The sequence below is a fragment of the Stegastes partitus genome, unplaced genomic scaffold (genome assembly GCF_000690725.1).
Source record: "Stegastes partitus isolate 25-593 unplaced genomic scaffold, Stegastes_partitus-1.0.2 Scaffold5, whole genome shotgun sequence".
Lineage (NCBI taxonomy): Eukaryota > Metazoa > Chordata > Actinopteri > Pomacentridae > Stegastes > Stegastes partitus.
The window spans coordinates 839,168-865,362 of NW_007577736.1; the positions used below are offsets into that span (position 1 = coordinate 839,168).

At 39.5% G+C, this 26,195-nt stretch overlaps 1 protein-coding gene across 1 annotated transcript in view; it reads left to right on the top strand.

Moving 5' to 3' along the window:
* The first annotated feature begins 19,969 nt into the window (after positions 1-19,969).
* Positions 19,970-26,195, top strand: part of LOC103355744 (metabotropic glutamate receptor 4) — a 146,537-nt gene continuing 140,311 nt past the window's right edge. The window contains exon 1 of the mRNA XM_008279651.1: positions 19,970-20,536. Coding sequence (XP_008277873.1) covers positions 19,970-20,536 — 567 coding nt within the window. The remainder of the gene's footprint in view (positions 20,537-26,195) is intronic.

The window sequence follows — 26,195 nt, forward strand, 5'->3', positions numbered from 1 at the left end:
ATACAAAGCTAACAATAACAATTAGAATAATAGTAGTAATAGTGTTATTTATGCTTAAACTAGTAGCAACAACATCACAGAACAAAAAATAATGGTGTTCTGTACAATCAAAACAATTGAAAACTACATTTCTATTGATTGTTCAGCTGAACAAAAAGGGAAGATATAGAGCGTTGGATCCATTAGGGTCCACTGGATGACTGTGAATTATGACATTAAGAGCAATAAAATAGCTTGGCTCTCTTGGTAAACACTGGCGTCTGAGGTAGCCCCCGGCTTCCAACGTATGGCTTCAGATGAGACACAGCTCCCACACGTACAATCTATCCACAAATCATTACTGGGCTAATGAGCGACATCAAACCCCGACGTTACAACAAGTTACTACTATCTCCATGACAACAAGGATCGTGGGAGAAGAGTGATCCGTCACTGGCACTTGGTTCTCCTTTGCTTGATGCAGGTTTTCTAGCCTGAAACTTTGTATTACCAACTCTGGCACTTCAGACTTTGGAATTTGCTCAGTTTCTGCTGTGCCTCTGATGGCTCATGTAAATGCAGGATGATGATGCTGCATGTTCTCCCCTTTTAACATTAGAGGATTGTATCTACACTTGCTATCTCAGTGACCACACAGTGTTCAATTACATTGATTCCCCCCCTTCTTCCTTTGCCATCCTGCTGGGTATTTTATACGCTTTGAAGGTTCACTGTGTAAGAAAAGGGAAGTGGAAGAAACAAGCGGTGTACCTGATATCATTTTCTCACCAGATAATTTAAAAACACATAACAAAGGGGGATGAAAAGAATTTTAAATTACCATATTAACATATCAATGTTACTTTGTAACAACCCTGAAATCCCAAATGTTAATGTTTTAAACTGAACCAAAGTTTTCTCTCTTGTAATTACAGAAAATTGTGCCCTTCAAAAATAAATTCAAAAATATATGGTTGTCAAATAAAAGCAGGACATCTTTTTTTTGTTGTTGTTTTTTTAAGGCACCATGCTATTCCTGGTTGAGATGTGACTCTTTGTGTTGCTCAAAACAAGGTTTCCCTTTTTGTGATGATAAGCTGTTCTTTTATTGTAAGTTAAGGGGACTATTACTTTGGTGTTCCACTTTTGTTCAACATGCTGATGGTAGTATTATTATTGTGAAGACTGTGACAGTTATCATACAAATGAAAAAAACTGAGGTGTTGACATCAATTCTAAATATCTATCGCACACAGTCTCCTCTGCACAGTCATTCCATTTGACTGCCATGATAACGCAGCACTTTCAGGCCCATAGATCATGTTTACAGGCTGTACATAGAAAATGTAATTACAAAACGATTAAGACAGTAACGTGAGGAAGGTGGGACTCGTCTCCTATGTGCTACTTGTTATTATAGATGATGCATAGCTGCACTAGCAGTGTGTCTTCAACTCTTACTGGCATTTGCAGAGACCTTTTAAGACATGGTATTGTCTTAATGGGAAGCTTGACTACTTTATGCTTAAGTGGTGTTCTCTTAGGACATGCAGGGTATTATAATAGTATTATATGTATACGGGGAGAGAGAGAATCATATAAACAGCTTAATCATACTGCTGCTTTACTTGAACTACTGGTAGGATTTGTCATTGTTATATTTACATATATAAACAGGTCTACGACGGTTGTGATGGTTGGATGTATATTCTATTACTCTGTTGAGAATAAAGCATCACATTATGATCATAAAATGGATAGTCAACATATTTTGCACAAACATTAATGTTCCCCAGAGGTAAAGAATCCTGCTGTCACGAGCAGGTCAAATGTTTTCACTTGTTAAATAAGATTTCTATACATTTATTAAAGGGATTGACATTAAGTTGGGCACAGGGATGCAGGCATTCATTCCCACTGTAATTATGTTGGTGATTTCTTGATATCTCCTATAGTGTAGTCATAAGGTCAATCTTTTAACTTGTCCCATGCTGTAAATCTAATGATAATTTCATCAACCTCATCTGTATTTTGTGGTAATTAGCAAATATTAGCATGCTAACATGCTTAACTATAATTTCAAACGTAATAAACTGTAGTATTCCTGATAAACAGCATGCTTCAATCTCCATTGTAAACATATTACTGCTGTATCTAAGAACAGCTTTGTAGAGCTTCTAGCTTAGCTGTAAACCCTTAGTCATGTTTCATTTATATTGCATTGTATATGTGATTCTATTTATGAAATAGTATTTCTATAGTAACAGTTCCACCTACACATTATCATACAAACTGTGGCTTTAGGGAAGCTGAACTTTCTTTTATCATGATACAGTGAAAACAGGAGAACTGCATGTACTATATTCTGCTACCTTGCTCAGTGTTTTTCTGTAAGAAGCCCTGCGCAGCCTAGTTTACCTTCCAGACACAGGTAGTTATAGCCTATATAGATTTATGAAGTGAGGGCAATCACTCAAAACAAAGCTGCAAAAACTTTTATCTTTTATTACAAACATTACAGTGATTTTGGAAGCCTTTTCTTACAGGTGTGTTGTTCTTGATATAAAGTCATTGTCTTGTAGTCTTCAGCCTGACTGTGTTTGCATGTATTTAAAACTTAACATCAATAATTTTGCACTCTCACTTTGTGCAGAAAGGCCATTCAAGTTTTTACAGAGCACATTACACCTGTTCATGAATTTATGCATGTCTCATTGGGCACACTCCTTTACATAAGAAGCAATTTTTCATATTCACAAGCATTATTGTATTACATGTGGATGCAGGGCCAGAGCTGATGTGCTTGTATAGTTAAATACTTGGACTCATCACAACAAATTGAATGCAACTAATAAGTGGCACTAACTTTTTAAAAAATGTAATTGATTTCCAGAGGCAGACATTTCCTTGTTTAGTTATTACCTCAGATACGGACAAAACAGAGCCATCTTTAAAATGGATTTCCGAACACATCTTTGTTAGACATAATGGGCTATGAATGCGGAAAGAATCGTAATCATGAATTGGTTTCTAAGGTTGTGTCAGTTAATTAGCACCTGATTAAGTGTCGAGTGGAGACGTCCGTCCGCATCCTACTGCTGGATGAGGCATCGAAGGAATGTTCATTAGCCAAAACTGCTTTATTTTATTATCTTAATTGTTAGAAATGTTTCACAACTCTCCAACACTCCTCAGGCTGCATATTGTAAAACAAGACAATGCCACGAATTAGCAAAATTTGACAATACTTTACCAAAAAGGTAATTGTAATGATAATAAAAATAATAAATAACGTATATCAGTTGATTCAGTTGTGCATAGCGACAAGAACATAAAGTAAATTTTAATCAACAGCACTGTCGTGTTGTTACTTTTCAGAAATGATCTTTGTTCAGGAAATGCCTTGTTATATTTGCAGTTGGGAGAAAAAAAAAATCTCATTAGTAGTCAAGCTTCATGCTCTATAAAATTGTCAGTGACATCCTTCTCTCCTGCCCCTGAAGACTTGTTACAGTGTTCAGGGCAACTTGTGAAGGCATGGCAGTGTAAACTGATGTTTGAATTGTGACATGAATGCAGACAGAGAGGCAGTATTATTTTCTGGAAGAGACATCTTTCTCCTCTAACAATGTCCCCTTCTTTTTCATTCAGATAATCTTATTTGAGATTGCATTGTTGTGCTGTCTTCCAAAGTGTCACATAGCAATTACGCACTTGTAAAGACCTGCGATAGGCCGTGCTGTTCAGACAACTGCGTATTATTGTCACTTGTCGGCTGATAATTGGGAAGTTCTGATATTTGGATTTTCTTTGCCCTCTTTGTCTCTTCTCCCAGAAAGAAGTGATGCAATTTCTTATCTTTCCTTTTACTGTCCTCTAGCACCAGTAAAAAAACAAATCTAAATTCAAGTTTTTAGCAAGGGTTGACTTTTGAATGCGTATCTACAGTTTGGAACACAAGATGTTCCACCAGGCAATCATCATCCATTCTGACAAGTGTTAAACTGATATTGTACAGTTTGACTCAAACTGCAACTAAGATTTAGTTATATTTCATCTCCAACAGTGTGACATGCAGATCACCTGTCCAGTTTAGTCACCTGTTCACATGTTATAAAATTGTCAAAGATTTACATCAGTGACCTATACAACAGATCTATGTGTGCCTGTTTCTTTGCACTGCCGCTGCCTTTATTTTTAAGATTTTCTACATAAAACCACACTTCTCACAATCTATTTTTACCAAGCTGGAATTGAGCTCAGATCCAGATGACTTACTGTCACATTTCACAAAGTCCTTCTTGGGCCTTATTGACAAGCCCTGTCAAAGATTGCCTCTGTTTCACTGTAACAAAGACATTGGCTGGGACTTACACACTGTTTCCAGCTACCATTTTGCTGCCTGTGTGTTAAGCTAAAGCTGGTAAATAGAGGCCAATACACTGACCATGCATTATATGGTCCAAATGAATCTATGGAAGAAGTCTCTGATGCTGCCAGAATCAGCTGCAGGTCTCAAAGGACCAATGGGCCCTAAACTGCTAGCTTGTGCTTTTGTAAATTTTTTGAGAGTTTGACACATAACAAGAGCTGTGTTCTTGAAAAAAAAAAAAAAAGAAAAGATATCCACACTTATTTGCTCAAACAAAGCCAGAGAACTGTCTGTAAAGGGCATTTTTAGGTTAGGGAACAGGTGTGCATACTCATGTGCCAGCTGTATAATTTAATCAATTATGAATAAAAAGACTCCCTATATGCATGATAAAGTGAAGCTCTTGCAGGTGCTGGATCGATACACGCTTAACATCAGCCATCCTGCACACAAAAACATCAACATTTTCTCTGTAGTCAGTACATATTGAAATGCAATATTGGATTTAAAAATTACAGGATTGCAGAGGGATGAAGCATTGGTCACTAGACAGTCTGAAGAGGATGATGCTTGCATCAGTGGGATTATGGTGAGGAATTCCGCTCTGACAGAGCATGCGTAAAATCGATTAGAAGTAGATATTAAGAACGTTTACATGCATTGTGCGTACACTAGCAATGAGTGTGCCAAAACAAGACTCCTTTTCACATATTTTTTAGCTATAATCTTGTGGCGCGTACCTAAAGACACAATATATAAATGCACCTGTGAACAAAAGGGGAGACTGATCATCAAGGTTGAGAACATGACTGAGACGTCATTATTCTCTAGTTAGCAGGATTTAAGGATGCCAGTTAAAATGTTAATTCTTTTAATTATTATTTTTTGGCCTTTTATTAGAAATAAATAAGAATCCCTCCATTGAACGGGGGACATTACAGTTATATAATGTACAGTAGCCATTTGCTGCTGTGGCTCCACACAATAATTCCTAATGTAAAAAAATATGTGTTGCACACTGTAAGATATGCTACAAAATCTCATTATTGTACTTTTATTTGAAGCTTAATTTTTGTTTTTTATGATTATGGGGGGCTCAAAAACAACAAAGCAAACTGACAGGTTTAAAGGTAAACATGCCTTGTGGTGAAAATCAACTTTTTGACCATGTGAACATGTTCATATGGTGATTTTTTTATGTGCTGGAAGCAAGCAGCACATAAAAAACAAGCACTTTATCACGAGGAAAGCAAGCAGTTAACACCATGGCTGAGCATTTCCACCTTGACACTCCATTATACTGATTACAGTCTCAGAAACATACACTCAGACTTTCGGGGTTTCATACAAAACAAACTCAAAGAACCAAACCTGTCACTTGCAGGGTGGGACTTTCTGTATCACCATATACTATGGTTACGTGTTCAAAAGTGTATGGCTGAATAATTCCAATATAGCTTCCTACTGTATAGTGCAGAGTAATTTTGCGATGTTTGAGAAGAGTTGTGGATGAGCTGGTGTGCTTGAGCAGCAGTACAAAGGGCACAGTGTGATGAAAGAGGAGCAAGGACTTTGTAGATCTTCACATTCTAGAGGAAACAATTGGCATGGCCTACAGCAACTTTTATGCCATTTTCACGCATGAAGCAAATATTTTCATGTAAAACAACTTCAAAATTTGGAACCTTGAGATACAGAAAAGAGGTTTTAGGGGTTAAATCAACAACCCAAATAGGACTTTAACCCCTTACCATTCCGGGTCATTTCAGTGCAACCACCTGAAAAATGACATCTCCAAATTATTATCCAATAATTCAAAACTGAAAACAATATCTGTAAAACTGATCATCTGACACCAGTTTTTTTACTGGTATGTTCATGCGTTTTATTGAGGGACTGTTGTTTCATCCACATCTATCCAAATTGGACATCACTGAGCATGTAAAGAAAAAGTGCTATATCTGTTGAATGCTTGAACCTACAGACATCAGTGAGAGCTCTATTGAAAGCTTATAGCCAGAGGAATCCATATCTGGACACAGAGTCACTCTATTAGTTATAGAAAATCACATTTCATTCTAAACACTAACTAAAATATATATTTTTCATAAAAAGATATAATAAGACCATATCAGAACAAGTGTTGTGGGCAAGTTTAAATATATATTTACAATTCACACTAACAACAAACACTGCAAACCGTATATTTACTGTATAACTCAAACTGTACACATATTCTTAGCACTACGACGCTCACTTGTTTTCTATAAGCCGCTCCTTCTAACAGCCTCTGTTTGGAGAAAGCACACAGACATGCTGCTGTCTCCACTTGTGCAGCCTCCACCACTTCCCCTGTTGTCTATTTTCTCTTTTCTGTACGTTTTGCTACGGAGCCCGTCTGGTGACATCGATAAGAGATAAAAATAACTCGTTCCCACGCATTACTAAATCGTGGCCACGAGTTATTAATGCGTGGGAACGACATAGTTAAATTGTGGCCTGGCAGTACTAATTTGAAGAAACAAGAGAAGTTGTGGAGCAAATTTCACAGTGCGGTCATACCAGCTGTCGATTAAGGATAACGGGCGTACTTGCATGAAACATGGAGCATTTTGATTTGATTTCATTTTATTTTAACCTTGGAATGAATTACACCGATATCCTGCGATCTCCTGCGATGAAACACTGTGTGATAATTATTTTTATTTCTTATCGATGTCACCAGCCGGGCTCCGTATTTTGCCGTGTTTTTGTGCTTCAAAACTATCCCCACACTATCCCACAACTAACCAGATGGGGGACTGGCGCATGACGCACATTTAATGCACCACTTCTCATGAGCCGCTACGCACAGCTGCCACAGCCGCCACACGCACATGATCCTGCCTTCCCATATATCGGCGTGTTCGTCTGCTCATTGGCTACAAGTTTATAGCGTCAGAGAGTGTCTGCAACCCCACTGGTTGAATCTACAAGGGTGGAACTTGTGCGTACCGGGTTGACTGTCTGTGTCAACGCTGTGGTTGCTGCAGGTCAAAAAGGTTTATATCATCGGAAAGAGGAGACTCTGAGCTTTCATTTGATGTGTGTGTTGTCGGGAAACTTGATTGTGGAGCATGCGCACATATGGCTGTAATGTTTTTGGAAAGTAGTCACGTCCCGCCGGCGGGACGTAGGAATGGGAAAGGGTTTTAATCTACTTTCAGCTGATACAGAGCATTGTACCTTCACATAGAGTCGTTTTTCTTAACACAGTCACACTGAACTAAAGTACCAATGTAGCTTGTAAATTGTTGTCTTTTCTGACTTAGAAAGGAAGTTAAAACATGTGTTTTTACCGTCATAGTTAGGAAAATGTAGTCACCTCTGCAAAGAACTTGTGACAAATTCATTGAATTGATCCACATCCTAGTTAAAGTTTATATAATTTGCCTTCCAAACAAAGGCTGACTTATAAAATGCAAGGGTGGTATTTTATTAAGACTGAATGGAAGCTATGATATCACTAAAGCATTATTTTATTTTAGTAAATAAAAAAAAACGGCATCTTTGGCAATTTTACATTGACTTTCTTTGATTTCTGTGTGCGCCCCTCAGGATGCAGTGTGTCTTTACTGCCAGTCACATCTGTTCTGTCCACTAAAAACAAACCAGGTGCACCTTTCAGTTAAAACACACAGCTTTGACATTAAACACATCTTTGGAACTATAAACAGCCAGGACTTACAATTAACCAAACAATAAGTTAGCAGCTCTAACCCAAATTATTAATGGACTCCCCTCTCTCTAGATGAGATGTGCAGTCAGTGGGAAATTGTTATTATGATAAATTATCTCTGTCGAACACGTTCTGAGACATACTCTTCATCTTTAAATAGTTGATGAGTGAAACATGCACCTCATCTGTCTTTTGGTTTGTTCGTTTCTTTTGTTTAATTTAGTGATGGGAGAGTGTGGTACTGTCTATAACCTGGACTGTTCTTGGATGTTACCTTGTTTGGTTGGATTTGTTACAGTCAGGTGTGCTGACAGTAGCTGCTGCAGTCCCACAGTGAATACATTAGTGGTCACTGTGTGATCCCTAAAGGTGTTTTGTTTGTGCTGTGCTTTGAAGCTGCACTGTATATATGATATTAAATTTGGCTTACCTTATAGGGAGCTGCTGAATGTATGCAACACTGTGTGTCAAGCATAGATAAGGTGATAACTGGCTGCATAGAGCACGACTGTGCATGCTACGTGTTTGATCGGCCTATACATGCACTGATATGTGCAGTTTGCTAAAGTTATGAATCGATTAATTGACTAGATGTAACAGCTACTATCGCACTGATAAAGAAATACTGCATAGCTTGCAAGTTTCCATTTCCCATGATATCTGAGTTTTTTCTTCCTTTTGAACGTTCATCTGTGCTGCTCCATGCCGTGGCTTCAGTGGTGTAGTGTGCATGTCATGTGTTTGATTGGTCCACATGTACTGATTTTTTCTGATGTGCACGTCAGCTTTTAAACATGATCTGATTTGTTGTACTGTTTGAACACCAGGGCTGAAACTGTTGTTTTATCTTGAATGAACTGGCTAATTGTTTTCATTTAATCTATGAAGTGCCAGAAAATTGAAAAAAAAAGATGCAGATCACAGTTTGTCAGATACCAAGTTGACATTTTCAAAGTGATTTCTGGACAAAATTCAAAAGGCAATTAGCTAAATGTTGCAGATGAGGAAGAAAAACAGCAAAAAATGGGATTTTGGTGCAATTTGCTTCAATTATGAATCAGTGGCTTGACTATATGCCACAACTACTATTGAACTGTATTCTGATACAATACACAATACTGCATAGCTTCTAAGTCTCCAATCTGTGTGATATTAAAATTATTTTCTTTTATGGTACTGAAAAAATAGAGTCGATTAATGTTCAAATAAAACACTCCTTATAACAGCTTTATGAAAGGATTTAACTGGACACCTGCTTGTAGTGAAGGACTAGGGGATAGTCTCAGCAGGCGACTGCATGAAAATTAATAGGCCAAGGTTGCGAAGGTTGGACGAAAGATTTTTTTATATATTTTTTTGTTTTGGTTTTGCGATTTTCCCACCATTTCAGCGTTTTTTTTTTTTTGCTGTGCTGCAGAAACGGCAGTCTAGAGGCTGCCTTGTTGTTAACTTTGGGAATAGATGGAGCTGTTTGTTACCTCGTCCCCTGTTTTCTCCCAGTGTTTTTGCTGGTGTGCAAACCTTCCCCAATAAGTATTAGGTGCAGACACTTGAGTTTTCACATAATCAGGCCTTTCTGTATCTTCGCTCAGATACAGTGAAATAGAAAAGTTCCTTACTCCGGATGCGGTGGAGATTATGAAGTTGTGCTCGGAAGGGAGGCCATCAGATTCAGGATTTACTCCCTGGAGTTCCTGGGCCTTATGCATTTTGTATTAGCTGCAGTAGATTAAAAGTGTTTGTGCAGTTTTTTTTTTTTTTTTTTTGAGGTGATGCAGGTGATGGCGCTGCCCTTAAATGACTTCTCTTTATCGTGCATTTTTACTCTCTCCCCAACAATTTATGTTAAGAGACTTGATGGGATTCAAATGCAATAATCAGACTTGAAGCCAGATGACCTCAACTGCAGCTGCCACTCGCGCGCTAGATGTTTGTGTGACTGTACATCACTTTGTTCCCATTATCTTGAAAAATCTAACAATCTCAGACTATACTTCCAAACCACTCATTCTTTCTGTTATGCCCCAGTTTTCCATATGTTGCTGCTTCAAGTGATTCTGTTGGAAATAGGTCTGTCAGAGGCCCAGGGTTTGATAAGGCATAATTCCTTAATCCTGACAGGCAGGCAGGTCTAGCTCAAGATACAGTAAATCAATCAATGTGTCTGAGAAGTAGCAGCCTTCTGTATCGACTCTGACCCCCTCCAACCACCCTTTACTCACAGACACTTTCTAGGACACGCTCGACAGTGATGACTTGTGATAGAGCCCGTCTTCATATTCAGGCTCCGTAAGTGCTAAGCTGTAATAGTTTGTATTCTAAAATACAAGGTTAAAAAAAGAGCGTATTTGACCCTCAAGATGAAGTGCGCTAGGCATCATTACCAAGCAGCGCTTCAAGTCAACAGGAGGCTGGAGATGGTTCACCTCATGCCATCTTTTCACTGGGCCATTAACCAGGCTCACACAGTGAGTGACGGAGCAGCCTTCAGTGCCAGAGGCTTTGAGAGACCAAGATGTTTGGATATATTTTAACCTGTAGATTCAAGATTCAAGCCTGCCCTCTGAATCATATTCAATCCAGGGCCCAGAGGTGTTCGTGTGATGATGGGTAGGAATTGAAAGCTTTATAGGGAGGAAAACGTGCTGAATACCAAGCAGAGTTTGCACTTTTTTTTTTCCCAAAAGGAGAAAGCCTAAAGAAGAGTATAGGAGGCTGTGAATAAAGGAATAAAGAGTCTGTAAAGATGAAGGGTGGGAACTGAGGATTGTGGGGGTGTGTATTTCATTGTTATAGCAAGATGATAGTCATTGAATCAGTCAGTCAGTCAGTCAGTCAGTCAGCAAATGGGATGTCAACAATTTTTAATATGCTCTTCTGACTCCCCAACGGTTTCCCCCTCATAGCGTCTTCATCCTTTTTAAGCAGCATGAGATTTCTTCCTCCGCTCTTCCAGGGCAGGAAAATCAGGGCTTGTTCTCACATTTCAGTCCATTTATCTCCTGCTAGATGCAGCTCAGTGATCTTAGCCCTCCATTAGCCTGCACCGAAAAAGCATCCAGTGCAAGTAAACAAAAAATTTAGGGACGGCCCATTTCTTCTGTTCTCAACCTTGTCTTCCAAATGACTTACAGTAGCTTCAAAACAACACATTACATTTACAGTGTTTGGGAGAAAAAGCACGGCTCCGGTCTCGTGTTAATAAGCCCTGTTTGCGTGTCCTAAAATTTCTGTAGCTGGCACAGAAATGGAGTGGCTCTCTGGTGTGGTTGTCATAAAGTTGATATTTCCAGAGATAAATTACACCCCTGTTTCCTCAGGGTTCTCAGTAAAGGGAAATCAAACGGGCCACAGTCAGCTATTGCATAATATCATGTCTTAGCAAGATTTACCACATATCTCAGGGTTCTAAATAAATCACAGCTGTCAACTGCATTTTGCTGTTTCTGTAATTAATGCACCCCCAGAGTTAAAATATTCAGGCTCCCAGCTCCCGTCTCTCTTTTTATCTAACAGTGACAAAACACATTGGATGACAAGGAAAAGAAATTGGGATCATTTCAATCATTTTCACTTCTGTAAAAGGCTTTTCCCATTAGACCCCCTCGGGCAGTGATGTGCAGAATCCATATGTCACACTGGACGTGATCCCATCACTTTTAATGAATACAGCTGTTAACCTGTTTATTTCTTCTTTTTTGACGAGTGCGTAATATGTAGCCGCTTTCTTTTTTCTTAGGGGACTTATTTCTTCCTTGCACTCCCACTCGATAGGCTGGATAACCGCTTAGTTGAAACAATGTGCGCTTTTTGACCAAAAAAAAATCCATAAATTCCATCCATCTTCTCCATATTGTTTACAAATGGGAATACCGGCTTATAATTTCGAGCAATCTCTCTAGTTAGGCATACGTAAGCCCCATTTTGATGGGATTAATGTTAGCGGCAGATATGGGATGATAAAATATTCCCTGTGGATCTAGTAATTTAAATCATCGTTCCAGGCTGGATTTAAAATTTTTAAATTGCAGGATATGGTCTGTAATTGACATGGAGATTCACTAGGATAAACTGAAACAGGCAAATAAACATGAATAACTGCTCATAAATCCTCTAAGATCAACACAACGGAACTTGCATATTTTGACATTTTCTCCTGTAGCAAACAAATGCAGCGATAGCGAATTAATACCTAATTCAACTCACTTGTAAAGGCACCAGTTTGACATGATATTAGCAAATATAGGCTAATAGCTGAGCTCAAAAGAGAATAGCAGTGTCTACCTGTGGCTGTGATTGCTACAGCTTCATAATGTGCTTATAAGGTGTAGCAGCGGTTTCTTAATTCTATTGTTCCTTTAGTTCCCAAATAGCACTATACGTTAGTGTTAAAACATCTTCAACTGCTTTATTTTTTTACACAAAATTTTACACTGTGATGATAAAATGAAGGCAAAAGCCCAGAGTTTCCCTTCAAAATACAAGGGTGTCACCGCGGATGGAATTTAAATGATAGTAGGACTAGTGAGCACGCTGAAAAACATTAGGCATTTTCGACTGTAATTACAACTCGGGGAGGGGGGCGAAAAAATTATTCACATATGCGCTTCGTACTGATTTACTGACCAGAGGCAGGTAATATTAAAATCAGCCCGCCTCCCCTAGAGAAATAATCCTGTCTGAATGGGGCTGAAGTATTGCCTTGGTTTTCATTGCTCTTCTCTCACCACCAATCACAGCTTGAAGTGGGTGCGAACGTTAGATTGCCAGTTGAAAATTACAGCAAATAGTCCACACCGACACCTCCTCATCCAGTGTTGGAAAACTGTGTGTGATGTGGTTTTCTGATGCGATCCAACATGCAGCATGCACACAAACAAATAGCAAAATAAAATTGCATCTTAGCTGTATTAACACAATAAGCAATTAGAATATCTCTCACGTGGTGAATTGGGTTTTAATTGCAGAATCTAGAAATAATAAGCAGTCTTCTTTATTGAATTTCAGTACTCAGAAAATCTCTAATTAAAAGTCTGAAATTAAAGTCTTCTGAGGAGCGCACTTTGGAAATTTTGGAAAATTGATACTGATACCCTGATTATCATTGCAAAATAAACGTTTCCTGCTAATTTTCCTCGGGACTAAAACGTTATCGTGCTGGGGGAAAGTAGCAAAAATAATTACTGTGGATATTGATTCTGATTAGTTGTATCTCTAATCTTCAGCAGCATTTATACCTGGCCCAGGCTTACGAATGGTGCTTGTGATAAAATTGAATGAATGTGTTGGCAAGTTGAACCAAAGATGTTTTTTTGGTTTTTTTTAATTAAACAAACTACAATTGTATTGCAAGTTTTAGCTGTAATTCTTAACTACAAGCCTTGGCTGTGGTGCTGCAGCTTAGAAACTTCAGACACAAGAGAGAAGAAACCCTACATCCAGACCGCAGAGATCTGAGCAAGTGGAGGCTTCTCTCTATTGTGAAGTATGACACAAACGGGCATCAAGATTGCTCTTTGTCTCAGATGCATAATCTGACAGCTGGCAATAACAATTCTTTTCATCAAGACCTTCTTTCTGTAGTGTATGGAGGCATATGAAGGCCTGTGGATTTATATTGTCAGAATTATGCACATACTTCGGCAGGAGCTGTGGAGTAAAATGTTCATACTTCTTGATAAATTCCTTTTCTGAAAGCTATGTTACAAAACATTTGGCTTTGTTATGTGCATAATATGATTATGTGTCCTAAGAACTGGCGGCATGATATGATATGCAAAAGTACAGTAAAGAGCTGGTGAAAGTAAATATTGAATGTTTTCTGTTCGAAGAGTGACAGAATTATTGAGGTTGGAATTACTGGGTTGTGCTGCTTAAAAGTAGTTCAGCGACAGATGGCTTGCTCTCTTTAGTGTACTGCACTAATTGTATTGCAGTTTTTTTTTTTTTTTCTTAATTTTGCTGCTCAAAAAATAAGAGTTATCCTCAGACCACTCACGAGTTTGATCCACCCTGTCGATGCATCCTTTTAATTCTCATTTTAGTCTTTTTTTCTTCTTCTTTCATTAGAAACATTGTGGCAGCCTCTTTCAAGCTCTCCACTTCTTATGGGCAGCTAAGCCCTGCTCTCTCCATTCATTTTCCTTAGGGCAGCCTACTTCTACCTTCCTATTGATCTGCTGTGCAGCATCAACATGCTGGAGTGTCAATTAGAGAACCCCTCCTGCCCATCTGTGAGAGGAGAGCTACAGCATCTCTAAAAGTTTCTCTGGCTGCCTTAGCCATCCAGCAGCTGCTCAGGTCTCAGAAGATGAAGAGGGGCGTAAACTGCAGAAAACGAATGTACATTTATTTCAAATGTGTCCTCGCTTGTATTTTTAATGTTCACATTAAAATGCAAAACGTTTGGAGTAGAGAAATTTCTAACATTAACTAGGGATGTAATGAGAACAGATACTTTGGTATTATGCTGATGCCAAAATTCTGAAAATGTGGTAGTACATATTTTCTATGGTACTAAAAGAGTCATAGGTACTGTAGGCTGTAGGAGATACTGGACAATAATAAAAACATGCAGAACGACAACGGCAGGTGAAGGAACAGGTCTGCTGTGACTTGTAGTCATGCATGTATTAGGAATGTTAATGATCATTGGTTAATCGATCAATTGCGGTTGATAATTTAACCAATTAAAAATATGCTAACTGATAAAGCAGACGACGAGGGACTTTCATGACAACAAAACTAGGGATGCACGATAGATTGGCGACCACATCGATATCGGCCAATATTTGTGTTTTTTCCCCGATATATCGGTATTAGTCCGATGAACAAATTTAGCCAATGTGAAAAACCGATGATTGTCTAACATTAGCGCCTTCGTCGCTACATTTGATATTGTTGCTATTTCACAGATGTTTTTACTTAAATGGTGCATGACTTGAATGTTAAATATGTTAAAACATGTTTAAATATACTTTTGTTATATAATAAAGAATAGTTTTCACGTTCTCAAATGCAAATTTTTCGGTGTGAACAAAAATGTGAATATCGACATCGATCATATCGGTTGTCTGCGATATCAGAAATCTTAATATCAGGTATCGATGTCGGCCAGAAATTTTAATATCATGCATCACTAAAAAAAATGCATTGTAGATCAGCTGTAGTACCTGGTTGTTCCACCAGGTGTAGCCTCCTACTATTTATTACAGTAGTAACCAGATGAGGTGGTTACTAAAGGCAGTTCTTGTTGGAAAGCAAACAGCATCGTGGTGGTGTAGCAAACAACGGGCACCATGACAAAGACTTCTGTAGAGGTTAATGACCTCGAAACACAGCTCACATAGTAAAGACAAGCTGGAGTCTATTAGGACAGTGTACATGGAGTGTCCTTCCATCCTTTCATCCTGTGTGTCCAGCAGGTTTTCATTAAATACAAGGTTTTATTTTGAAATGCATTATTTTGCTACATTATATTGGTATTGAAAAGCATAGAAATCCAGTGGTATTGATGCCTGCTACCAGATTTCTGGTATTGTTATATTTCTAATACCCTGTAATAAGAAAAAATATGAAGGACTTGAATGGCGAAGGGCAGGTTTGCAGAACACGTTTTGTCTGCGTCAGTAAGAACACTTCTTGTGCCTTTTTCTGGGTGAAGTGCAATTGCAAGTGCAGGCAGATTGAAGAGAGAGGAAGAAACACCTATCTTTCAGTGAAAAGAGATTCTGTTTGTACTATTGTTACTCTTAGCAACCAGAGTCTACCATTTGAAGATTCTTCTGAGTTTCATCTTCACCGACAGCTTCAGTATTTATCAGGTGTGAAAAGCGGGTCTCAATTACACATTCACAACAACAGGTGTTTTCGAATGGAGACATTACCAGAGCAACACAACCTACAGAGCATGTTGAAATATTGGTTGTAGTCTTAATGTTGCTTGGCCATGGAACCTCTGTATAAACTGTCCTTCAGAGACAGTCAGGCCTAGAAGTGTTTGGTTAGCTCACTTTAACCTGCAGGAGTTTTACAAGTCTTGTGTTTTGCTGACACGGAGGAAATGAATTAATGACGCCTGAAAACGTGTTCATGGCGAACATCTTTACTGCAGAAGTGAATGTGGTGAAAATCTGTCAAACAGCCAAGGATATGATGAGCAAAAAAAAAAAAACAGTCTTAAAAGCGATAGCTGTCAAAGAAAAATGATTCTGACCGCTCCAGGAGCCTGACAGGAAAGAGTGTGAGTGTGTGAATGATAGCACAAGCTACATAAATGTGCCATTCAGCCATTAGCATATTTCATGCTTCACTTTTACGAGTGAGGAGGGCTGTCTTCTTGGATTATGTCCCTCAGAAAAACTGTAACCATAGGATCAAAGCCGTTTTCTCCATAACATATACTTGGAAAAAATGTGGTTGTCTTAAAATCATTGTTTTCTTGTATTTGGGCAAATATGAAGTGTTCTTTCTCTCGACTTCCTTCAATCATAAATCAACTGATTAAAAAGTCCCTGAATATCAAAATCATAAAAAAAATAACTAGATTGGGTTTAATTTAAAACACCCCCACACTGTATCTTCCTGTGAAAATTACAAACATAAATCATTTTATTTTGGATTTTCTCAGTCTGAAACACCAACTAAATTAAATATTTTATAATGAAGTTGATAAAAATAGGCGTTGTTATTGTGCAGAGTGAACAGTTTTCAAATTGTTCAGAATACAGTATCATTTTGAATAGGGTTTGGGCTTATTAGAAATATGGACTTACGGTAGATTCAGCGGCTGTTGTTGCTTGCAAGGCCATGTAACAATACCCCCGTATTTGCCTGAAGGTTATTGTATGGCCTTTTGAAATGAATGCAGTCTGTTCCAAAATATGCTTTTGCACCTGAGGAAAGGTTGTTCTCTTGATATAAATCTCCAGTAATTCCTGCAGCTGTCTTTGACATTTTGTAGCTGGTAAGCATTTTTGTTGTTTTTTCCTCATGTCTGTGTTGTACATGTTTATCGAGGTATGCCATTAAGGGCTCTTCTGTAAATATCCACATTTTGTCATCTCATCTAGTTGCGTTGTAACCTTGTTTTCTTTGTGACCATTCTGGTCATTGCAGTGCTTCAAAAGTAAACCAGAGCTGAGGTAAATTTACGATGTGTCAGGCTTATAAATTAATATGAGCCACAGCATTGTGACTCTGTTACACACAGTGGATTATAGCAGAGATATGGAAATAAGATATACACTGAAAACACTGATAATGTGGAACCTGATTTTCAAATTGAGTAAGTACATCACTACATGTCATGCTGAATGAAGGTCTGAAGGGTGGCCTGTCCTAACCCCAGTGCTTCATTAAAATAGGATTCATAGGTTTCAGCTGAGTGATGATAATACCTGTGATGATTAATTCACAGGATACAGCCAGCCCACCCCGAAAGCTGTGAGATCTTTCAAATTACTGAAAGAATTATCTGCATTCCGGTCTAAGAGGAAACGCCATAAGATATTAATCTGAAACGAGACAAAACAAGCTGATTAACATGATAATGCGTCTTCTAATCTTCTAGGGAATAAGATAATTTTCCTTCAGTTGCACACAAGGAACTGCTGCAAACTGGCTAGCATTTTTCAGTCTGAAGGAGACATATGAGCTGTCACCGCACCAACTTTTCCTTTTGTACAAATAGGCTGTTTGATAACATCTGACTTGAAATCTGCAGTCTTGCAGAACACTGTCATATTTGACCTGTTCAATGTTTACAGCTGCATTTTTTTCTCCCCTTTGTCCTATCTATACTGTCCTACGCTGGCAGCAGCAGCAGCAGCAGCTCTCACTGCCTTTATCTCAGTGTTTGCTCTAATGTCAGATATGCTGCTGCATGGTTTCTATTTGGTTATGAGGGCTAGGGTGAGTTGGCTGGCTTTCCAGTTGTCATCTGCTCTGCAGCAGTTTAAGTGGACCTGCAGTGAATCAACTCTGAAAAATTACTTCTCACTCAGTAGGAGATAGTTGGGTGTATTCAAAGGACCTTGTCACTTCCAATATGCTCTCAATGAATCTCAGCCGTTGCCGATCCAAGGCCTCAACCCACTCCTCTGGAAAACCAATGTGTACAGCCCTATTCGATGGCCGTGTGGCGGTAGATTGTTCTTTCAGAGCCTATTACAGCATCAGGAGCGAACAGGGTGTAGACGTGTACATACAAGACGGCTTGCAGTGGCGTGTTTTGTGTGTCTACCTGGCATGTGTGTATTGTGTGAGAGTATCAAGCAGAAACATGAGGAGATAATACTGTCGGAGTGCATAGATGCGCATTATAGGATGGAGCTCAGAGGCTCAAAATCCAGCTGTAAATTTGCTTCATGTACCTGACGAACTCGTTTACAGCACTTAAATCAGTCTCTCAGTGAAAAAATGAACAAATGCAGCAAGGTGCAACTTCCATCAAAGAGCTGAAAATAAGAACGCACTGACTGGCTGCTCTGTATGCCATCAGTATGTGTAAAATGTACAAACACGTCTAACTGCTGTGTTAACTACTGCTTCGAATCAGGAGTCAGCTTGCAGTGATTTCTTCAGGTGGATATGTTTCTGCTCGCTGACTTGGAATATAAAAGCTGTTCTTCATGTGTAATAGCATAATTACAGTTTCAGACTAATTTCTCAGACTCTACCCACGTTCATTTGTTGTACTTTTCCACCCTGCAAGGGACTGTCTTAGAAATGCTTACAAGACTCTGAGACCCATGTATGAAATCCTTTTATATATGTTGTTAATTCTGCCAAGTAATGCTGGAACGATCCGTTGGATATACAGAGATATCAGATTTATTAGGAGCATATTCAGTCCTTTTAACCCTTAATGTTTCTAATGATTTGACAGCCTTTAAAGACGTATGTAATGTGGCAGCAACGGTGATTCATTTTCATGTAAATAATAATTTCTCAAACGCAGAAGACAGAACTGCTACAGCTGCCAGTCTTGTGCTGCTGGAACCATAAAACAGTCAGTACTTTTTCAGTTTGTCAGGTTGACGTAAATTTGACAATAAAAATGGGAAATGCGATCGTCTAAGAATGTCACAGCATTGTGATAGTGGCTGAGTGCGTCCACTGACAAGGTTGATAGGTGAAAATAAAACACATGGGAGGGGAATCTCAGCCTTGTGAGTCCATGGCAACCTTTTGAATTCAAAATGGTAGATGTGGGCAGACTGTCTAGGAGGAAGAAATTAGTTTGGGAGCAGAACTGTCTCTTCATTCCACATAATTCTGTGTTAAAAAGGTTAAGCAGAAAAAAAAAGTATTGAAAAGCTCATACCAATACAAATCCTTTTGCCTTTTTTTTTTCTGTTGTCTCTGTGCACTGTCTCACTTCTCTTCTCTTTTTCATCTTTCAGGAATTCACTCTGAAGCCTGTGGACCTAAGCAGGCCTGAGGGCTCTGACATATACCAAATCCCTGCCCAGGGGAACAGGGGAGATTAAAAACTTCTGATTGAGGTGGAGAGGAAAGAGACACAGAGAGAGGGAGGGAGAGACAGAGGAGGAAAAAAAAAGCTTATCGTTCACCTTTGTTCTTCCTAATGCCCCAAGTGAAGGATCTCCATAGGCAAGCCTGTGAATAACAGCAGACACAAGAACAGCTGCCTACCACTGTGGTCAGATGATGGAGTGAGGCAGTGAAAGAGGAGAAGAGAACAGGATTACATCCTGTGAAAGAGCCAAGCTCATATTCTACATTAATTGAATGCCTGGGAGAGAGAAGAGACATGAGAGGAAGCCTTTTCTGTGCCAACTGCTTGAAGAGGTATTGCAATTAACCCTCTGGCCATCATAAAATAATACCTGGCTTTTGTTGTTTTCTGATTGCTGGGTTGGTTGTACGGCGCGCGGATGTGTGCTCGGGCCGTGGTCATGTTTCAGCCCCTGGCATGCAGACCGGATCGGACCGGCTGTCAAAGAAACAGCTTGATTCTGCCGCTGCTGTTGCTGCTGCTTCTCTACGGCTCCCTCAAGGCCGCTCAGGCTGCCAAACCCAAAGGGCCAGGACACACACATTTGAACTCCATCCGCATTGATGGAGATATCTCCTTAGGTGGGCTCTTCCCAGTGCATGCTAGGGGCCACGATGGCAAGCCATGCGGGGAGCTGAAGAAGGAGAAGGGTATACATAGACTGGAGGCCATGCTCTTCGCCCTTGACCGCATCAATAATGACAATAATCTACTGCCTAACATCACACTCGGAGCGCGAATCCTTGACACCTGTTCCAGGGACACTCATGCCTTGGAGCAGTCGCTCACCTTCGTGCAGGCTCTGATCGAGAAGGACGGCACGGACGTGAAGTGTCTCGGTGGGGGAGCGCCCATCATCACGAAGCCTGAGCGGGTGGTGGGTGTCATCGGAGCCTCCTCCAGCTCTGTCTCCATCATGGTGGCCAACATACTCCGCCTGTTTAAGGTAAGATATCAGCACAGTTATTGGTTTGGCTTCATTGCTGGTATCACTGAAATGCAGAAAAGAAGAACAGGAGCTGTTCTGAATGCTATATGATACTAAAACCCATGATTTGTAATGTTTTTTGCTTTATCGATCGGCTTCTATACAGTGTTGTTTGAATAATTAATAACGCTGGCTGAAAAACAACATAGGCTGCTGAACAGTGTGAGAGAACAATGTGTGTTAGAGATCTGCTGCCACACAATGGACACTTTCATAACTTTAGAGAGGAGATCCTTTGGTAAATCTCATCACCGACTGTTGCCCTGGAGGAGTTGGTTGCTAAGCAGTGAGAGGTATTGCCTGTCACAATACAGAAGTGATTAATAGGATACTACTTTATTTCATTTTTACCCCATAGCCAGGAAGGCTATGGGGTAAAAATGCAATCAGCAATCAGTTTGCTGTTTACATCTGCTTACACTATTGGAAAAATATGTTCTGTTCATGGACATTTGGACATTTGATGAATTATTAAACACAAATATTTATTTTCTGGCCAGTCAGCCATGGCAAGCGTTATAGTTCTTTCTGCTTTACTGAAGGTATGATTGCTGTGTACCGCTCGGCTCACTGCAAAATAATACACCTTTTTTTTTACTCTTAAAAAGAAAATTACTTTTTTAATGAGTACTGTCACGTGTGGGAAATTATTTAATGGGTAATTACATGTGTTCGCACAAATATTGCTCAGATCACTTTCATTGGTGAGATGGTGGCTTTTTAAAATTCTGTGATAATTAAAACAAGGAAATCTTTTTTTTTTCAGGCAATATTCAGACTTAAAAAAACAACAAATACATATCAGATTCTATGCGTCAATCCTGACACCATAGTTTACCTTCCTGTCTCTCTCACATGAAAATTCATTTGTAACCCAAACATCACTCCGTCTTGTCTTCCTTTAAAGAACTGCAAGGTCAGAGGTAGGCTCAGGCTCACAGAGCAGCATCCCTGCGGCTGATTCAGGGAGGACATGGGCCTGGTGTTTACTGTCACTGCAGAGGGCTTTCACATCACTGACTGCATCACTCCAAACATTATTGCTTTCTTTTAGAGCCTCCCCATTAATGCCAGTAATTTAAAAATGTCAGCTGTGCAGCTGGAAGCAGTGTCATTGTACATAGGGCAATGCAGGTTGACAGCATAGCGGGCAGAACAAAGCTGTAAAAAAACGATATACGTGCAAACATAAATGTAATGAAAATGGAGAAGGGTGACAATGGATGTAACGCACTTGGACAGTTAACAATTTTTCAACATTTATATTGATAAAAAAATGGTATTTTGTCATTTTTTCCAAGCAAAAAAAAGTTATTTTTGATTATTTTTGCATATTTTTCTACTTGTTTTGTGTCCTGTGTGATAAATTAACGGAATATCTTTAGATTCTGGAGTGTGGTATTAACAAAGATTCACTTTAAAAATGGTACTTTGAGAAATTATGAAGGGAATTTGTGACATTTGATGGACCAAGCAGTGTATTTATTTATTTAAATAATGAGTAGCTGACTAATAAGGACTGAAAACAATCCATAGTTACATAACGGATTGATACGTTGATACGATGGCTGTTTCTTCACCATTGTTCCTGCGTGCCGCGCTAATGCTCTCAGCTCTGGTGCCAGCTGTTTGACTACTGCTGAAGCAGAGCAGACTCTGGTGTTGCTTCATCTCCTGCTTTCCAGCATGATCAATGCTATGACATCAGTTGCAGACGGTGTATGCAGAGAGATGCTCTGCAGTTGTTTCATCACTGAACTATAATTAGGATCTCTACCTTTTATTTAAATGATCGCGGGGACATCACATCACAGACAATAATTGTGTTAGATGTGATTAAGCAAATACAAAGTGAGATCTGAGGTGAAGCATGTAGGCTGGTTTACGTTATGTAGTTTATGGGAGGTGGCTTATTTGTATGCATGCTGCACTGCAGTGTAACTGGACAGGAGCCATGAACACTATAGCATGAGTCGTAATTCTAGGTAAAGGTGCACTGATGTTGAATAATTTTAAAACCCAAATAAACTTAGATGGGAGGTTTAAATCAGCAAGTTGATTTAGGTGCAGCTCTGGATTTTGGTGAGATGGATGTGAGGTTTTTATTTATTTATTTTTTTAATGCTTATTTATGCATTAGTTAATCTAACACTCCACAGCAACAGCCTGCAGTCTATGTATTATTTGATAAGCTCCCTGATTCCAGAGTGTTACAAACCACATGGGATGTATCCTTCTTGTCGAGGCCCCCAGCGTTAATCAGAATGAACTGTGACAGAACACACACGCTCAGGTTTCGTACATCCTTTTGTATATTTTATTGCATGCACGTGTGAGTCTTTATTTCAGGTTGTGTGTGGAGTCTGTGCATGGGTGTGCTGCACATAACCCACTGGAGCCCCGTGTGTGAACTCTATATTTCTTTCTGTCTCCCTCTCATAAAATATGCCTGCATGTGCACTCACACAGGTAAAAGTCAGAGTGGGCCTCAGTAATGAGCATCTCCTGCAGCGCGTTCTTGATCCCACTCTCACTTGGAAGCCTCACATCCTTCGTCATTAGCACAGTGTTCATTCCTTCTTCATTAATGCGTGTAAGCGTTGTCCTTGCATATTTAATCTGTACTTCTCTGATCTCATCTCTCGTTACCCTCAATGTATATATTAGCATTCCCCTCTTCTTCTTTTTTTTTTTTCCTTTAACATTTAGACAGCTGTAGGTTAAGAAAGACACTCCAGTCTGACAGCGATCGAGTATATCAACACGGTGAGATTTTGCCGGTTCATCTTCACTTGGAGTCGCACTATTGAAAATCAAACACTTTCCAGGGTAGTGACCGATCAGCCAACATCTACACTAATTGAATAGCGGTCATTACAACAGTCAAAAAAAGACAGTGAGCTCCTGATGGGATGTAAAGCAGTCTGGTCGGTTACATGGATTAAACAGTAAACCTTTAATGGAGAGTGGTGTGTGGTCATTCAGGCTGGGTCTTGAGTTATGACTTCCTCGGGATCCTCAGGTCAGCCGTATAGCAGCTGGTTCTCCTGGCCCTGATGGACCTGCTTATGGCCCCGGAAGGTTTTAACTTTACAGCCTGCTCATAACATATCCCGCGCCAACAAGACATCATTTGCTGCATGATCTAGCATGCATCGAGAAGGACAACTACATCTGCTAGGACTGCAGCTAGACATAAATGTTTGCTTTAAATGAAGGCAATGCATGCACAAGTACCGACTCAGCATACTGATCAAGACAAGCGGACTCTTCGACATGTAGACATGAGTGCATGCTTGCACACACACCATGTATGCAAATGCTTCACATACAGAAACACAACCATATACAAAAGCAATCAAGCACGTTTGCACACGAACCACTTTAAAGCCACCAGCAGCAGCAGCCACCCTGGTGTAGTTAGCAGGTTTATAGAAAAGTGTTTCCTCAGCACTCAGCTGAATACAGATGTGGTCCAGAGCAGCTTGATGAATATTTTACTCCAAACTTATGTAACAGTAACATGGGGACGAGGAGCCGCAGCTCAAGAACATTTTAGTGTAGCTCGCTGAGAAGTGGGAGCTGCCGTGACAAGCATTTGGGGAAAAGATAAATCATGATCACAGACAAGCGATGTCAGATGATTACATAATTCATTTGCGTAGCAGATGTGTTCATAAAGTTGACACACATCACCTACAACATAGACTACACCACCGGGTCTGTCGCTCCTGATTACATATTTAGCTTGGCGGGAGGTCCTGAAAGGGGGTTTCCTTCTTGGCTCAACTGCAGCGAAAGTTTGGCTCTTGTTCAGTCAACGAAAAGTATTCTTTATAAATTTAATTTGCTGTATTCTCTAGTGCACATGAGTAGCACAATAGAGAGGCGGTGACCCAGGAATAAGGAGCTCACGGCGTTCTAGCCTTTAATGCTCACTGGAAAGCATTTTGTTGGCTCCTTGTTCTGACATTACAGTTTACTGCTGGCCGGCTGAAGCATCTCATGTTCACTGAGTGGCTAGTTTCAGTAGTAAAGGGTCCAGAGAAGAGTAAAGAAATGATCCATTTAGAGGAACAAAAGTAGAAGAAAATGATTTTTCATGCAAGAGCACACAGGCCCTCAGCATCCCACTCATCCTGACACTTTCCCTTACCCTTCGTCCGCGCTCTTGTTTCCTGGAGACACAGCAGCTGACCTACTGAGCTGCTGTTTAGCACCTGTACATCGTAAGAAAATCTTCACAACAAAAGTAAATCATTTAGTGATTGCAGAGGTCTCAGAGACAAAAACAAAACATCAATATCTATGTGAACTTTTTTTTTTTTTTCTCCACATTTGATCCAGACAAGTGGTGTTACCACACGGCTCTCATGTGGCGTTTCTGTAATTCATGTTGGACAGTTTAATTGGTCTGATCCCTCGTGGGCTGACTGTTTCAACCTGTCAGCGAAAAGTAAAGCAAATAATATTTTGTGGTCAGGACAGGATGAGCTCCATAGATTATGAATAGTTGATTAGAGATCGCCTTGAGCTGCCATTTTGAGCCTTATTTTCTCATGAATTATTGTGGGACTTGTGCATGATAACATAGCCAGTAAAAGCATGTAAATAATGAACCCCCACGTTGAATAATACATTGTGAGGCAGATTAGCAAATATAAATACTTTGTCTCTTGTTTAAAATACTGTGATTTAACACGATGACCTAAAACATCTCAGATTTATTATCACTGTATTTATTTATTTATTTTTTTTACAAACATGCAGCAGCTTGATGGGATGCAGGAGGAGAAGCACATTTTTTGGAATAAAGAAGGATGGTTCACACCCTTTCAAAATCTAATTCACAGGCTGTAGTTGCTAATGTTTTGCTTTTTCTTGTATTTCTTTTGCTGCCTTGACTCAGTTTTGTGTGTGCGCTTCGAAAAAAAAAAAAAACAAAAAAACCTCACTCATAGTAAAGATGCAATTACATGACAGCTTGTAAGGTAAAAGCTATCAGTGTCAATCTCATTCAAAGTACATGTATAAAGCGGAAACCCGGTCGCACGGCAAACTGTGAAGAGGATGGCAGATATCATTATCAGCCGTCTCTTTCGCGGTTCCTTGAATGAGCGAGCTGATCCATTCTGCAGCTGTTTTGTGGTCAAAGCTCCCCCACATCACTCTTTCCCAAAGGTGCTCACCATCTGCTTTGTTGCAACCTCTTTTAGTGTATAAATGGTTATTTCCCCCCAGTTGATCCTTTACGTCTTAGCTTTAGACCAGTTTGGTAAAAAAAAATAATAAAGAAATCTGTTGATGTTATGATCAGTTAATATACCACAAAACCACAAGTGCGTACTCTTTTCTCTCTGTGAGAAAACTGTGAGGAATCTTAAAGCAGATTTTTAGGTTTTGAAGGGGGGAAAAAAACTGTATTGGCTCGTCTTTGACACTATAATTAAAGGACAACCTTTGTGCTGAGGAGCTATCTGCCCGTTTCTTAAAGTATATCTTAATGAACATTGGCTTCATAATAGATTTTCTGTCAGACCCATCTCATTCTTGCCAGCTTTTCAAAACATATTATTTGAGCAGCATTTTATCTTTTAGCCACTGGGCTTGTACTCAT